Source organism: Lissotriton helveticus, chromosome 8 (assembly GCF_964261635.1).
Source record: "Lissotriton helveticus chromosome 8, aLisHel1.1, whole genome shotgun sequence".
NCBI classification, from domain to species: Eukaryota; Metazoa; Chordata; class Amphibia; order Caudata; family Salamandridae; genus Lissotriton; species Lissotriton helveticus.
Window position 1 is genome coordinate 1,721,244,975 of NC_136069.1, and position 17,136 is coordinate 1,721,262,110.

Here is a 17,136-nt window from a genome sequence, read left to right on the forward strand (position 1 = left end):
GGCCTGCAGCGCTGCCCTACGGCAAAAACTCATCAATGAGGCCCTGAGGGCAGACGGCGAGGAAACACTTAGCAAGAGACAAGCAAATGGGGAGATCATTAAGGGGAGAGCGTGAAAAACAAATGTCCGCTCCTTTATATTGTAACTAGCAGCCCGTCCCGATGTTGTCCGGGTATGAATTGCTGCCGGCCAGTAGTATATTGTTTTGTAGGATTTCGCTTTGATAGCATTTCTTATCTGTGACAGGCCTGTGAAACGCTCCGATTCGCAGTGCACTGCGGATGCACTTAATAGTGCGCGTTCAGTAGTGTGTGAACTCGAGTTTCCCTATTTTATTTTTCCTTGCAATATTATATAGCGCGAACTCGACAACATGGCATGAGCACAATTTACATTACAGAAGAACACATTCATTTGTGGTAGGCACGGGGAGACAAAGCGATTTGCCTGGAATCACAGGATGTTGAGCTGATGCCGAGATTCGAACGTAGCTCCCCAGCTCTAAAGTTCGCAATTCTAGAACTTGTGGCGGGAGGTGTGTCTAAAAGTGTATGTCGGTGCTGGCCGTCAATGAGAGAGACCTGTGCATTTTTCAAATCGGTGGTGAAAAAATATGAGTATGTTGCTGGAGATGTGGGCCGCCGTGCCACCAATGTACTTCCGCAACTTTCTTTCCGCATACCATCACTCCGCATACTTTCATTACGAAAGTACCATGACTCTGCAATGCCATTATAACGCATGGCATTACATTTTATATGCTTTTACCATGCCTACATTTACAAAGATATTCGTTGTAAATGAATGAATGGTAAAAGCATTTTTTTTTAAATGTTTGGATAAGCTAAGTATGGGTATAGGGGTATATGTTTTGGGGTACTGATGTATATGTTTTGGGGTGTTTGGGTATTTTAAGGGTTCAGATATAGTTTTGGGTAATGGGGTACAGCGGTAGTTTTAGGGTTTAGGGATAGGTATGGGTTTTAGGGTACAGGGGTATTTTTAGGGTTCAGGACTAGGTTTGGATTTTGGGGTATAGGGGTATTTTTAGGGTTCAGGGCTAGGCTTGGGTTTTGGGGTACAGGGGTATCTTTAGGGTTCAGGGCTAGGTTTGGGTTTTGGGGTACAGGGGTATTTTAGGGTTCAGGGGTAGGTGTGGGTTTTGGGGTACAGAGTTATTTTTAGGGTTCAGGGCTAGGTTTGGGTTTTGGGGTACAGGGGTATTTTAAGGGTTCAGGGCTAGGTTTGGGTTTTGGTGTACAGGGATATTTTAGGGTTCATGGGTAGCTTTGGATTTTGGGGTACAGTGGTATTTTTAGTGTTCAGGGCTAGGTTTGGGTTTTGGGGTACAGGAGTATTTTTAGGTTTCAGGGGTAGGTTTGGGTTTTGAGGTACAGGGGTATTTATAGGATTCAGGGCTAGGTTTGGTTTTTGGGGTACAAAGGTATTTTTAGGGTTTAGGGATAGGTTTGAGTTTTGGGGTACAGGGTATATTTATAGGGTTAAGATGGGTTAGTGTTTAAGGGTGTTGGGGTATTTTAAGGAGTAAGGGTGGGTTATGATTATGGGGTGCAGGGGTATTTAAAGGGAGCAGGGTGGGACTAGCACACAATATGAGACATGACATGAAGGGCGGAACGTACCACACGCCCCCAGCGTTTGTCACGCACCCAGCCCACGCCCACAGCACAACACAGACACACCCACAAGGGACTACTTTGCTGGCACAGTTCTTTTACCTTTTAAATGTATATGGTGGGCGTCTGCATAGCCTATGTCCTTCTGCTGCAACTGCCCTTTCCAACGCTGTATTGGGTGTTGTGATTGGTGTTGTGGTTCCTGAGATTACCCGCCTCAAAGGTTTGGGCTCTCTCTTTATTATATTAGTATGAATTTCTAAGGGTCAAGAGCTCGCCTAACAATGCTCTCACGGCTGCTGGCTTGAATCACGCCCTGCGTAATCTCTACGTGTCCCTTCAGTGGCTTAAGACACAATGATGTGTCCCTCCCCCTGCAGAGAAAGAAGAGGGCCTCGGAGCCCCCCAGAGAATGAAGAGGGCCTAAGACCCCCCCCACAGAGAATGAAGAGGGCCTCAGAGCCCCCGCAGAGAATGAAGAGGGCCTCGGAGCCCCCCCAGAGAATGAAGAGGGCCTCGGAGCCCCCCCAGAGAATGAAGAGGGCCTCGGAGCCCCCCAGAGAATGAAGAGGGCCTAAGACCCCCCCCCCACAGAGAATGAAGAGGGCCTCAGAGCCCCCCCACAGAGAATGAAGAAGGCCTCGGAGCCCCCCCATGGATAAGGAAGAGGGCCTCAGAGCCCCCGCAGAGAATGAAGAGGGCCTCGGAGCCCCCCCAGAGAATGAAGAGGGCCTCGGAGCCCCCCCAGAGAATGAAGAGGGCCTCGGAGCCCCCCGCAGAGAATGAAGAGGGCCCAGAGCCCCCCCGCAGAGAATGAAGAGGGCCTCGGAGCCCCCCCAGAGGATGAAGAGGACCACGGAGCCCCCCACAGAGAGTGAAGAGCGCCTCGGAGCCCCCCGCAGAGAATGAAGAGGGCCCAGAGCCCCCCCCCGCAGAGAATGAAGAGGGCCTCGGAGGCCCCCGCAGAGGATGAAGAGCACCCCAGAGCCCCCTGTATCTCACTGACATTCCTCGGCCTCGTATCCAGCAGCCGGTCTGGTAACAGCAGGGACACTGGTGGGGTCGGCGCCCTCACTGGAAGGAACTGACCTGCCCTCTAGTTACGACCTCTTCCACTTTATCTCAAATACCTGAGAAACGGGCTTTGAAAGTGCCCCTCTGCACCATGACAGGGGCTTCTTTCATGACCATGGATTGGGGCTCGGGTACCCCCACTTCACAAACCTGACTTAATTCACAAATGTTATTAATGGGTGCCTTTATCACGACATTAACAGAAAAGAGTCAATCATGTAAACATTTAAATACATTTTTAAAATATATGTGTGCGCCCCACCCACGATGTATATTATTGAAATCAATGACGTGATATGAACTGCACAGCTCTGTACCTCAGTGTCTGTAGTTTGCAGTTTGGATGTTTGAGGCCTTCACACAACTTCTTCACTCCAGCGTCTCCCAGCTCATTCCAGCGCAGGTCGAGCTCTGTGAGAGATGTGTTTGTTTCCAGGACAGAGGCGAGGTCTTCACAGCATGAACTGGTGAGGGAGCAGTGATCCAACCTGCAGGAGAGAAGAGACATGGAGAGGAGTAAAGCAGAGCACAGACAGGGGCGTCACAGATTCAGTTTATCTTCATTTCCTTCCCGTCCTTGACTTACTCCCCTCTAGTGACACATCCCACCTCACACATCCGACCACGGCCTGTTTATATAGGAACCTCATGGGGGGGTTCTCAGACGAGCAGAGGCGGAGCTGAATCCACATAAATATATTCATATATGTTTTATGCTGGCCCTTTGCTGTGGTGTAAATGTTAAAGTCACAACTTTAGCAGTCGTTGCAGTGACCTGTCTATTAATACACGGCTTGTTATAACGGGCTTCTGATAAGAAATCATCACCCATTGGTCTGTTAAAACATTGTTCACACTTTGCCTCCGCCCTCCGCAGCAGACAGCAGGGCACTCAAAGGCCTGTGCACATTGTCCACCTCCGCCTAAAAATATTTCCTTGATCTTTAGTGACAAACCAGATTTAAAATGTGTTATTTATTTTCATATTAATCTTAAAGACTGGTTATTTCTTTTTTCCTGGACCCTGGTTGCCCAGTTAAATAATGATTTATTTTCAAGTTAAAAAGTGTTTAAATGACATTGCAGCTGAGTTTTCTTTGGGTGCTTGGTTAGATGGTGATGTAATCTTGTTTCATTCACCAATAATAATAATAAAATTCATGACATAAATTAAATGGTTATGTGACGTTACACGCATGCCATTAGATCGTATGCCGTTGCAACGCCAAACTTTACTCGGACTTGCTGTTGGGGGAGCGCTGGAAGTTGGAACAGATTAATTTTCTATTCCACCTCCAGTGTGTGCAGCAGTAGGGAAGGTGTTGGAGTTAAGTCCAACACCTTCTCCCCTCTGCTTCACAACGTTTCATTGCAATGGAATGCGGGGTAAATGCATGCGTTGTAACGGTTGCGGTGTGAACTCTGTTTCCCAAAATAAATGCCTGCTATTTAAAAAAACATCATTAGTAAAACAGCTACATCTCTGAATGATAAAAAAACATGTAAAGCCAAATTATGGCAAAAAAACAATTTACCATTGCAATGACAGACGAGGCCAGACCTATTGACCCTCCCTGTGCCTTTTCATTTTCTTTTAAGCCTTGCATGGGAGGGCAAATAATTCCAATTATTCCTATTTTTGGTGAGGGCCGGGTCTAATACAGTAAACTCCGAGCATGATATGACGCTGTACCAGGACTTGCTGGAGTGGTCCTTCTTCTGTGTTTATCTTTGTAGCCTCCAGGGGAAGAGAAACCATTGGCAGTCATGCTTCTTCCTCTTTAAATCGATCACTGAGAGTGATCAGCGTTCACCTAACAAGACAATTTACAAAGATGCCTCCTGTCCTACGTGCTAATCTGAGCAGCTGTCTAAGTACACCGTGAAACTCAGCTGCCCCTTTCTACAGCCAGCTCTGCCTTTCATCTCACAGATGATCCTCTTTGTAGCGTGCTCTACCTTTCATCTTATAGTTGCCACTCTCTGCAGCCTGCTCTGCCTTTCATCTTACAGCTGCCTTCTCTGCAGCCTGCTCTGCCTTTCATCTTACAGCTCCCTCCTGCAGAGAATGAAGAGGGCCTCAGAGCCCCTCGCAGAGAATGAAGAGGGCCTCAGAGCCCCACACAGAGAATGAGGAGGGCCTCGGAGCCCCCCGCAGAGAATGAGGAGGGCCTCGGAGCCCCCCGCAGAGAATGAAGAGGGCCTCTGTGCCCCCCGTGTCTCACTGACATTCCTCGGCCTCGTATCCAGCAGCCGGTCTGTTAACAGCAGGGACACTGGTGGGTAGGCGCCCTCGCTGTGAGGAACAGACCTGCCCTCTAGTTAAGGCCTATTCCACTTTATCTCAAATACCTGAGAAACGGGCTTTGAAAAGTGCCCCACTGCGCCATGACAGGGGCTTCTTTCATGACCATGGATTGGGGCTTGGGTACCCCCACTTCACAAACCTGACTTAGTTCACAAATGATATTAATGGGAGCTTTTCTCACGACATTAACAGAAAAGAGGCAATCATGTAAACATTTAAATACATTTTTATAATATTTGTGTGAGCCCCACCTACGATGTATATTTAGAAATCAATGACGTGATAAGAACTGCTCAGCTCTGTACCTCAGGGTCTCTAGTTTGCAGTTTGGATGTTTTAGTCCTTTACACAACCTCTTCACTCCAGCGTCTCTCAGAATATTCTTGCTCAGGTCGAGCTCAGTGAGAGATGAGTTTGTTTCCAGGACAGAGGCGAGGTCTCCGCAGCATGAACCGGTGAGAGAGCACCATTGCAACCTGCAGGAGAGAAGAGACATGGAGAGGAGTAAAGCAGAGCACAGACAGGGGCGTCACAACTTCAGTTTTATCTTCATTTCCTTCCTGCCCAGGGGCGTAACAAACGCGGTGCGGGGGAGCCCACTCTCTTCAGTAAATAAACGGGGCCCAGGCCCCCCTCAGCTCTTCGGTGAGAGCTGTGAGAGAGAGGCTTGCGCTGAAGCAAGCCTCTCTCCCTCTAAAGAAGGTGCAGGCTGTCTGCAGCCCCCTCTGAGCCCCTCCCGCTGACTGAAGAGAAAAAAAGTATCAATAGACATTGTTTCTCTCCAGTCAGAGCAAGAGCCAGACCCGGAACAAGGGTGGGGGCCCCAGAGACAGCATTCCCCACAGGAATCTGCTCCTCTGAGATGTATCAGCCTCTCCCACTCTGCCACAAGTGCCTGCCACTCATTCTGCCACCAGTGCCAGCCTCTTACTCTGCCACCAGTGCCAGCCTCTCACTCTGCCACCAGTGCCAGCCTCCCACTCTGCCACCAGTGCCAGCCTCTTACTCTGCCACCAGTGCCAGCCTCTCACTCTGCCACCAGTGCCAGCCTCCCACTCTGCCACCAGTGCCAGCCTCTTACTCTGCCACCAGTGCCAGCCTCTCACTCTGCCACCAGTGCCAGCCTCCCACTCAGCCACCAGTGCCAGCCTCTCACTCTGCCACAAGTGCCTGCCACTCATTCTGCCACCAGTGCCAGCCTCTTACTCTGCCACCAGTGCCAGCCTCCCACTCTGCCACCAGTGCCAGCCTCTCACTCTGCCACCAGTGCCAGCCTCTTACTCTGCCACCAGTGCCAGCCTCTCACTCTGCCACCAGTGCCAGCCTCTCACTCTGCCACCAGTGCCAGCCTCCCACTCTGCCGCCAGTGCCAGCCTCCCACTCTGCCACGAGTGCCAGCCTCCCACTTTGCCACCAGTGCCTGCCACTCATTCTGCCACCAGTGCCAGCCAATCATTCTGCCACCAGTGCCTGCCACTCATTCTGCCACCAGTGCCTGCCACTCAGTCTGCCACCAATGCCAGCCTCTCACACTCCCACCAGTGCCAGCCTCTTACTCTGCCACCAGTGCCAGCCTCTCACTCTGCCACCAGTGCCAGCCTCTTACTCTGCCACCAGTGCCAGCCTCTCACTCTGCCACCAGTGCCAGCCTCCCACTCTGCCACCAGTGCCAGCCTCTCACTCTGCCACCAGTGCCAGCCTCTCACACTCCCACCAGTGCCTGCCGCTCATTCTGCCACCAATGCCAGCCTCTTACTCTGCCACCAGTGCCAGCCTCTCACTCTGCCACCAGTGCCAGCCTCCCACTCTGCCACCAGTGCCAGCCTCTCACTCTGCCACCAGTGCCTGCTGCTCATTCTGCCACCAGTGCCAGCCTCCCACTCTGCCACCAGTGCCTGCCGCTCATTCTGCCACCAGTGCCAGCCTCCCACTCTGCCACAAGTGCCTGCCACTCATTCTGCCACCAGTGCCAGCCTCTTACTCTGCCACCAGTGCCAGCCTCTCACTCTGCCACCAGTGCCAGCCTCCCTCTCTGCCACCAGTGCCAGCCTCCCACTCTGCCACCAGTGCCTGCCGCTCATTCTGCCACCAGTGCCAGCCTCCCACTCTGCCACCAGTGCCTGCCACTCATTCTGCCACCAGTGCCTGCCACTCAGTCTGCCACCAGTGCCAGCCTCCCACTCTGCCACCAGTGCCTGCCGCTCATTCTGCCACCAGTGCCAGCCTCCCACTCTGCCACCAGTGCCAGCCTCCCACTCTGCCACCAGTGCCTGCCACTCAGTCTGCCACCAGTGCCCGCCTCCCACTCTGCCACCAGTGCCAGCCTCCCACTCTGCCACCAGTGCCAGCCTCTCACACTCCCACCAGTGCCAGCCTCTTACTCTGCCACCAGTGCCAGCCTCCCACTCTGCCACCAGTGCCAGCCTCTCACTCTGCCACCAGTGCCTGCCACTCAGTCTGCCACCAGTGCCAGCCTCTTACTCAGCCACCAGTGCCAGCCTCTCACTCTGCCACCAGTGCCTGCCGCTCAGTCTGCCACCAGTGCCAGCCTCCCACTCTGCCACCAGTGCCTGCCGCTCATTCTGCCACCAGTGCCAGCCTCCCACTCTGCCACAAGTGCCTGCCACTCATTCTGCCACCAGTGCCAGCCTCTTACTCTGCCACCAGTGCCAGCCTCTCACTCTGCCACCAGTGCCAGCCTCCCTCTCTGCCACCAGTGCCAGCCTCCCACTCTGCCACCAGTGCCTGCCGCTCATTCTGCCACCAGTGCCAGCCTCCCACTCTGCCACCAGTGCCTGCCACTCATTCTGCCACCAGTGCCTGCCACTCAGTCTGCCACCAGTGCCAGCCTCCCACTCTGCCACCAGTGCCTGCCGCTCATTCTGCCACCAGTGCCAGCCTCCCACTCTGCCACCAGTGCCAGCCTCCCACTCTGCCACCAGTGCCTGCCACTCAGTCTGCCACCAGTGCCCGCCTCCCACTCTGCCACCAGTGCCAGCCTCCCACTCTGCCACCAGTGCCAGCCTCTCACACTCCCACCAGTGCCAGCCTCTTACTCTGCCACCAGTGCCAGCCTCCCACTCTGCCACCAGTGCCAGCCTCTCACTCTGCCACCAGTGCCTGCCACTCAGTCTGCCACCAGTGCCAGCCTCTTACTCAGCCACCAGTGCCAGCCTCTCACTCTGCCACCAGTGCCTGCCGCTCAGTCTGCCACCAGTGCCAGCCTCTTACTCAGCCACCAGTGCCAGCCTCCCACTCTGCCACCAGTGCCTGCTGCTCATTCTGCCACAAGTGCCTGACACTCATTCTGCCACCAGTGCCAGCCTCTTACTCTGCCACCAGTGCCAGCCTCCCACTCTGCCACCAGTGCCTGCCTCCCACTCTGCCACCAGTGCCTGCTGCTCATTCTGCCACCAGTGCCAGCCTCTTACTCTGCCACCAGTGCCTGCTGCTCATTCTGCCACCAGTGCCTGCTGCTCATTCTGCCACCAGTGCCTGCTGCTCATTCTGCCACCAGTGCCTGCTGCTCATTCTGCCACCAGTGCTTGCCACTCATTATGCCACCAGTGCCAGCATCTTACTCTGCCACCAGTGCCAGCCTCCCACTCTGCCACCAGTGCCAGCCTCCCACTCTGCCACCAGTGCCTGCCACTCATTCTGCCACCAGTGCCAGCCTCTTACTCTGCCACCAGTGCCAGCCTCCCACTCTGCCACCAGTGCCAGCCTCCCACTCTGCCACCAGTGCCTGCCGCTCATTCTGCCACCAGTGCCTGCCGCTCATTCTGCCACCAGTGCCTGCCACTCAGTCTGCCACCAGTGCCAGCCTCCCACTCTGCCACCAGTGCCTGCTGCTCATTCTGCCACCAGTGCCTGCTGCTCATTCTGCCACCAGTGCCTGCCACTCATTCTGCCACCAGTGCCAGCCTCTCACTCTGCCACCAGTGCCAGCCTCTTACTCTGCCACCAGTGCCAGCCTCCCACTCTGCCACCAGTGCCAGCCTCCCACTCTGCCACAAGTGCCTGCCACTCATTCTGCCACCAGTGCCAGCCTCTTACTCTGCCACCAGTGCCAGCCTCCCACTCTGCCACCAGTGCCAGCCTCCCACTCTGCCACCAGTGTCAGCCTCCCACTCTGCCACCAGTGCCAGCCTCCCACTCTGCCACCAGTGCCAGCCTCCCACTATGCCACCAGTGCCAGCCTCCCACTCTGCCACCAGTGCCAGCCTCTCACTCTGCCACCAGTGCCAGCCTCCCACTCTGCCACCAGTGCCAGCCTCCCACTCTGCCACCAGTGCCAGCCTCCCACTCTGCCACCAGTGCCAGCCTCCCACTATGCCACCAGTGCCAGCCTCCCACTCTGCCACCAGTGCCAGCCTCTCACTCTGCCACCAGTGCCAGCCTCCCACTCTGCCACCAGTGCCAGCCTCCCACTCTGCCACCAGTGCCAGCCTCCCACTCTGCCACCAGTGCCAGCCTCCCACTCTGCCACCAGTGCCTGCTGCTCATTCTGCCACCAGTGCCTGCCGCTCATTCTGCCACCAGTGCCAGCCTCCCACTCTGCCACCAGTGCCTGCTGCTCATTCTGCCACCAGTGCCTGCCACTCACTCTGCCACCAGTGCCTGCCACTCATTCTGCCACCAGTGCCAGCCTCCCACTCTGCCACCAGTGCCTGCCTCTTACTCTGCCACCAGTGCCAGCCTCCCACTCTGCCACCAGTGCCAGCCTCCCACTCTGCCACCAGTGCCAGCCTCCCACTCTGCCACCAGTGCCTGCCACTCATTCTGCCACCAGTGCCTGCCACTCATTCTGCTACCAGTGCCTGCCACTCATTCTGCCACCAGTGCCAGCCTCCCACTCTGCCACCAGTGCCAGCCTCCCACTCTGCCACCAGTGCCAGCCTCCCACTCTGCCACCAGTGCCAGCCTCTCACTCTGCCACAAGGGCCTGCCTCCCACTCTGCCACCAGTGCCAACCTCTTACTCTGCCACCAGTGCCAGCCTCTCACTCTGCCACAAGTGCCTGCCACTCATTCTGCCACCAGTGCCAACCTCTTACTCAGCCACCAGTGCCAGCCTCCCACCCTGCCACCAGTGCCAGCCTCCCACTCTGCCACCAGTGCCTGCTGCTCATTCTGCCACCAGTGCCAGCCTCTTACTCTGCCACCAGTGCCAGCCTCTCACTCTGCCACCAGTGCCAGCCTCCCACTCTGCCACCAGTGCCTGCCTCCCACTCTGCCACCAGTGCCAGCCTCTCACTCTGCCACAAGGGCCTGCCTCCCACTCTGCCACCAGTGCCAACCTCTTACTCTGCCACCAGTGCCAGCCTCTCACTCTGCCACAAGTGCCTGCCACTCATTCTGCCACCAGTGCCAACCTCTTACTCAGCCACCAGTGCCAGCCTCCCACCCTGCCACCAGTGCCAGCCTCCCACTCTGCCACCAGTGCCTGCTGCTCATTCTGCCACCAGTGCCAGCCTCTTACTCTGCCACCAGTGCCAGCCTCTCACTCTGCCACCAGTGCCAGCCTCCCACTCTGCCACCAGTGCCTGCCTCCCACTCTGCCACCAGTGCCAGCCTCTTACTCTGCCACCAGTGCCAGCCTCTCACTCTGCCACCAGTGCCAGCCTCCCACTCTGCCACCAGTGCCAGCCTCTCATTCTGCCACCAGTGCCAGCCTCCCACTCTTCCACCAGTGCCTGCCACTCATTCTGCCACCCGTGCCTGCCACTCAGTCTGCCACCAGTGCCAGCCTCCCACTCTGCCACCAGTGCCAGCCTCCCACTCTGCCACCAGTGCCAGCCTCCCACTCTGCCACCAGTGCCAGCCTCCCACTCTGCCACCAGTGCCTTCCTCCCACTCTGCCACAAGTGCCTGCCACTCATTCTGCCACCAGTGCCTGCCTCTCACTCTGCCACCAGTGCCAGCCTCTCACTCTGCCACCAGTGCCAGCCTCTCACTCTGCCACCAGTGCCTGCTGCTCATTCTGCCACCAGTGCCTGCCGCTCATTCTGCGACCAGTGCCAGCCTCTCACACTCCCACCAGTGCCAGCCTCTCACTCTGCCACCAGTGCCAGCCTCTCACTCTGCCACCAGTGCCTGCCGCTCATTCTGCCACCAGTGCCAGCCTCTTACTCTGCCACCAGTGCCAGCCTCTCACTCTGCCACAAGTGCCAGCCTCCCACTCTGCCACCAGTGCCAGCCTCCCACTCTGCCACCAGTGCCAGCCTCCCACTCTGCCACCAGTGCCAGCCTCCCACTCTGCCACCAGTGCCTGCCGCTCATTCTGCCACCAGTGCCAGCCTCTCACTCTGCCACCAGTGCCAGCCTCCCACTCTGCCACCAGTGCCAGCCTCCCACTCTGCCACCAGTGCCAGCCTCCCACTCTGCCACCAGTGCCTGCCACTCATTCTGCCACCAGTGCCTGCCACTCAGTCTGCCACCAGTGCCAGCCTCTTACTCTGCCACCAGTGCCAGCCTCTCACTCTGCCACCAGTGCCAGCCTCCCACTCTGCCACCAGTGCCTGCCACTCATTCTGCCACCAGTGCCAGCCTCTCATACTGCCACCAGTGCCAGCCTCTCACTCTGCCACCAGTGCCAGCCTCCCACTCTGCCACCAGTGCCAGCCTCTCACACTCCCACCAGTGCCAGCCTCCCACTCTGCCACCAGTGCCTGCCTCCCACTCTGCCACCAGTGCCAGCCTCTTACTCTGCCACCAGTGCCAGCCTCTCACTCTGCCACCAGTGCCAGCCTCCCACTCTGCCACCAGTGCCAGCCTCTCATTCTGCCACCAGTGCCAGCCTCCCACTCTTCCACCAGTGCCTGCCACTCATTCTGCCACCAGTGCCTGCCACTCAGTCTGCCACCAGTGCCAGCCTCCCACTCTGCCACCAGTGCCAGCCTCCCACTCTGCCACCAGTGCCAGCCTCCCACTCTGCCACCAGTGCCTGCCTCCCACTCTGCCACAAGTGCCTGCCACTCATTCTGCCACCAGTGCCAGCCTCTCACTCTGCCACCAGTGCCAGCCTCCCACTCTGCCACCAGTGCCAGCCTCCCACTCTGCCACCAGTGCCAGCCTCCCACTCTGCCACCAGTGCCAACCTCTCACTCTGCCACCAGTGCCAGCCTCTCACTCTGCCACCAGTGCCTGCTGCTCATTCTGCCACCAGTGCCTGCCGCTCATTCTGCCACCAGTGCCAGCCTCTCACACTCCCACCAGTGCCAGCCTCTCACTCTGCCACCAGTGCCAGCCTCTCACTCTGCCACCAGTGCCTGCCGCTCATTCTGCCACCAGTGCCAGCCTCTTACTCTGCCACCAGTGCCAGCCTCTCACTCTGCCACAAGTGCCAGCCTCCCACTCTGCCACCAGTGCCAGCCTCCCACTCTGCCACCAGTGCCAGCCTCCCACTCTGCCACCAGTGCCAGCCTCCCACTCTGCCACCAGTGCCTGCCGCTCATTCTGCCACCAGTGCCAGCCTCTCACTCTGCCACCAGTGCCAGCCTCCCACTCTGCCACCAGTGCCAGCCTCCCACTCTGCCACCAGTGCCTGCCACTCATTCTGCCACCAGTGCCTGCCTCTCACTCTGCCACCAGTGCCAGCCTCTCACTCTGCCACCAGTGCCAGCCTCTCACTCTGCCACCAGTGCCAGCCTCCCACTCTGCCACCAGTGCCTGCCACTCATTCTGCCACCAGTGCCAGCCTCTCATACTGCCACCAGTGCCAGCCTCTCACTCTGCCACCAGTACCAGCCTCCCACTCTGCCACCAGTGCCAGCCTCTCACACTCCCACCAGTGCCAGCCTCCCACTCTGCCACCAGTGCCAGCCTCCCACTCACCCACCAGTGCCAGCCTCCCACTCTGCCACCAGTGCCAGCCTCCCACTCTGCCACCAGTGCCAGCCTCTCACACTCCCACCAGTGCCAGCCTCTCACTCTGCCACCAGTGCCAGCCTCTTACTCTGCCACCAGTGCCAGCCTCCCATTCTGCCATCAGTGCCAGCCTCCCACTCTGCCACTAGTGCCAGCCTCCCACTCTGCCACCAGTGCCTGCCACTCATTCTGCCACCAGTGCCTGCCACTCAGTCTGCCACCAGTGCCCGCCTCCCACTCTGCCACCAGTGCCAGCCTCTCACTCTGCCACCAGTGCCAGCCTCTTACTCTGCCACCAGTGCCAGCCTCTCACTCTGCCACCAGTGCCTGCTGCTCATTCTGCCACCAGTGCCAGCCTCCCACTCTGCCACCAGTGCCAGCCTCTCACTCTGCCACCAGTGCCTGCCACTCATTCTGCCACCAGTGCCAGCCTCTTACTCTGCCACCAGTGCCAGCCTCTCACTCTGCCACCAGTGCCAGCCTCTCACTCTGCCACCAGTGCCTGCCGCTCAGTCTGCCACCAGTGCCAGCCTCCCACTCTGCCACCAGTGCCTGCCGCTCATTCTGCCACCAGTGCCAGCCTCTCACACTCCCACCAGTGCCAGCCTCCCACTCTGCCACCAGTGCCTGCCGCTCATTCTGCCACCAGTGCCAGCCTCTTACTCTGCCACCAGTGCCAGCCTCTCACACTGCCACCAGTGCCAGCTCCTCCGACTACCCACCAGTGCCAGCTTCAGTCATTACCCACTTGTGCCAGCCTCACACTCTGCCACCAGTGACAGCCTCTTACACCACCAGTGCCAGCTGCTCACACTGCTCATGTTTGCTACACTCCTGCCCAGTGCCAGTTCCTGTACAGTGATGCCACCTATACCACACTGTGAACCAATGCCTAGCAGTGCCAGCTCCGTGCACTGCCCTCATGTGTACGTCAGTCCCCCTCAGGTAGTTGATGGAAAGGTTTAGACTCCTTGGCCAGCACTAATATTTGTTCACTGTCTCGCAGCTTATCTTTTTAGCCTACGTTTTCACATGAAATCCCCTTAACTCCGTGCCCAGAATGCATTTGAAAAGGTACAGTCAAAGCGCTATAACTTAAGATGCCTACTTCATTCCATAAACTTCTCACTACACAAAAGCCAAAGCAATTATCTCCATTAAGTAGGAACAATTAGGCACACGGCTGTAAAATTCATTGGGGCCTCTTCGCAAAGGTAAGTTTACACATGTACATTTACTCAGGGCACAAATCCTAAAAAAAGAAGTGGGGGGTGCTGGCGTCACGACAGGAAGTGACATCACGAAAGGTGGCTTGCACCATCAGATTGATTACCTCCTCTTGCTCACCCCTTAGATGCGATTGCATCAGAGAAGCCAGCGCGTGAGCAGCGTTCTGAATGAGCTCTGATCTCGCCCCAGAGAGGCCAAAAAGTGAATGTGTGGCTCCATTTGCTCCAGTTGTCGAGATCCCGGTAAAATAAGTAGGGGGACGCTGCCCACCCGCGTGGTACCCCGACTCGAGACCTGCATTTACTCCTGTAAACCCCTGCACCCAGGTGTAAATCTAAACCTTTTTGCCGTCCAGCATTTCCTACTGTAGATTTACACCTAAGTGTAAACTTACATGTTTCCACCCACTGGTGGACTTTCCTTCAATAGGATTTAGGAGTCTAAAATTACTACTAGTAGCTTTTCACTCGTAGGTAGTGATTTCCACCACTGCCATTGTAGTGGAGATCTCCCTATGAGGAAGTATAGGGAAATTATTAAAGCTTATTTTTAATTTTTTTTAAATGAAAATATTGAAATATAAAATATAAATGTAAATTAATTTAGGATATTTATAATAAATCTAGATGTAATAAAATAACATGTTGCAGCTGGAGAAACAGTGGAGAGAGAGAGAGAGTGGCGAGAGAGTGTGGAGAGACAGTGGAGAGAGAGTGGAGAGAGACAGTGGAGAGAGAGTGGAGAGAGTGGAGTGAGAGAGTGGAGAGAGAGAGAGTGGAGGGAGACAGTGGAGAGAGAGTGGAGAGAGTGGGGAGAGAGAGACAGTAGAGAGAGAGTAGAGAGAGTGGAGGGAGACATTGGAGAGAGAGTTGAGAGAGAGAGAGTGGAGGGAGACAGTGGAGAGAGAGTGGAGAGAGTGGAGGGAGACAGTGGAGTGAGAGTTGAGAGAGAGAGAGAGAGTGGAGAGAGAGTGGAGAGAGTGAAGTGAGAGAGAGTGGAGAGAGAGAGAGAGTGGAGGGAGAGAGAGTGGAGAGAGCATGGAGAGACAGTGAAGAGAGTGAGCGAGAGAGAGTGGAGAGAGAGAGAGCAGAGAGAGAGAGTGGAGAGAGAGAGTGGAGAGAGAGTGGAGAGAGAGTGGAGGGATACAATGGAGAGAGAGAGACAGTGGAGAGAGAGTAGAGAGAGAGAGTGGAGAGAGTGTGGAGAGAGAGTGGAGAGAGAGAGTAGAGAGAGAGTGGAGAGAAAGAGTGGAGAGAGAGTGGAGCGAGTGAGAGAGTGGAGGGAGACAGTGGAGAGAGACATTGGAGAGAGAGACAGTGGAGAGAGAGAAAGTGGAGAGAGAGTAGAGAGAGAGAGTGGAGATAGACAGTGGAGAGAGAGAGCGGAGAGAGCATTGAGAGACAGTGAAGAGAGTGAGCGAGAGAGAGTGGAGAGAGAGAGAGAGAGAGAGAGAGAGTGGCGAGAGAGTGTGGAGAGAGAGTGGAGAGAGAGTGGAGGGAGACAGTGGAGAGGGAGACAGTGGAGAGAGAGAGTGGAGAGAGAGAGAGAGTGGAGAGAGAGTGGAGAGAGAGAGTGGAGAGAGATTGGAGAGAGAGAGAGAGTGGAGAGAGAGAGAGTGGAGAGAGAGTGGAGAGTAGAGAGAGAGAAGGGAGAGAGGGTGTAGAGAGAGAGTAAAGAGAGAGTGGAGAGAGTGGAGGGGACAGTGGAGGGAGACAGTGGAGAGAGAGTGGTGAGTGAGAGAAAGAGTGAGAGAGTAGAGAGAGAGAAAGTGGCGAGAGAGACAGTGGAGAGAGAGTGGAGAGAGACAGTGGAGATGGAGTAGACAGAGTTGAGAGAGAGAATGGAGAGAGCGAGAGAGTGGAGAGAGAGTAGAGACTGACTAACTGACTCAGAGACTGAATACTGACTGACCGAGAGACTGACTGGCTGAGAAACTGACAGAGAGAGAGACTGGCTGACTGAGAGAGTGACTTACTGACTGACAGAGAGAGAGACTGATTGAGAGTGAGACTGACTGACAGAGAGAGACTGACTGACTGACTGAGGTAGAGATATACTGACTGACACAGAGAGAGAGACTGACTGACAGAGAGAGAGACTAAGAGAGAGAGGCAGAGATTGACTGTGAGAGAGACTGACTGACTGGGCGAGAAACTGACTGAGCGAGAGACTGACTGAGCGAGAGAGACTGACAGAGAGAGAGAGAAAGAGACTGATTGATGTAGAGAGAGAATGTCTGACTGACTGGGAGAGACTAACTGACTGGGAGGGAGAGAGACTGACTGGGAGAGAGAGAGACTGACTAGGAGAGAGAGAGACTAAGAGAGAGAGAGAGACTGAGAGACTAACTGGCTGAGGGAGAGACTGGCTGAGGGAGAGACTGACAGAGAGAGAGAGAGAGACTGACAGAGAGAGACTGACTGACAGAGAGAGAGACTGAGAGACAGAGAGAAGGAGAGGGAAAGAGAGAGAGAGACTGGCCGACAGAGAGAGACACTGACTGACAGAGACAGACAGACTGAGTGAGAGGGAGACTCACAGAGAGAGACTGACTGACAGAGAGAGGGGCTGACTGACAGAGAGCGAGACTGACTGAGAGAGACTGGCTGACTGCAAGAGACAGACACAGAGAGAGAGAGACTGTCTGGAAGACTGACTGACAGAGAGAGAGACTGATAGAGAGAGGCTGAGAGAGAGACTGGCAGAGAGACTGACATAGAGGGACTGACAGAGAGTGAGACTGACTAAGAGAGAGACTAAGAGAGAGACTAAGAGAGAGAGACTGACTGACAGAGTGACTGATTGAGAGAGAGAGAGAGAGAGACTGACTGACAGAGAGAGAGAGAGAGAGAGAGGGAGACTAGCTGACTGAGAGAGAGAAACTGGCTGGCAGAGAGAGAGATCGGCTGACTGAGAGAGAGAGACTGACTTACTGACAGAGAGAGACTGTGAGAGACTGACTGACAGAAAGGGAGAGACTGACTGATAGAGATACTGACTGACTAAGAGAGAATGACAG

General features: G+C 55.7%; 1 protein-coding gene across 1 annotated transcript in view; it reads right to left on the reverse strand.

Moving 5' to 3' along the window:
* LOC144773660 (NACHT, LRR and PYD domains-containing protein 12-like) overlaps positions 1 to 17,136 on the reverse strand; it is a 603,733-nt gene that overhangs the window by 168,450 nt on the left and 418,147 nt on the right. The window contains exons 5-6 of the mRNA XM_078658808.1: positions 5,325 to 5,495; positions 3,029 to 3,199 (exon numbers count right to left, since the gene is read on the reverse strand). Of these exons, the coding sequence (XP_078514934.1) occupies positions 3,029 to 3,199; positions 5,325 to 5,495 (342 nt within the window). The remainder of the gene's footprint in view (positions 1 to 3,028; positions 3,200 to 5,324; positions 5,496 to 17,136) is intronic.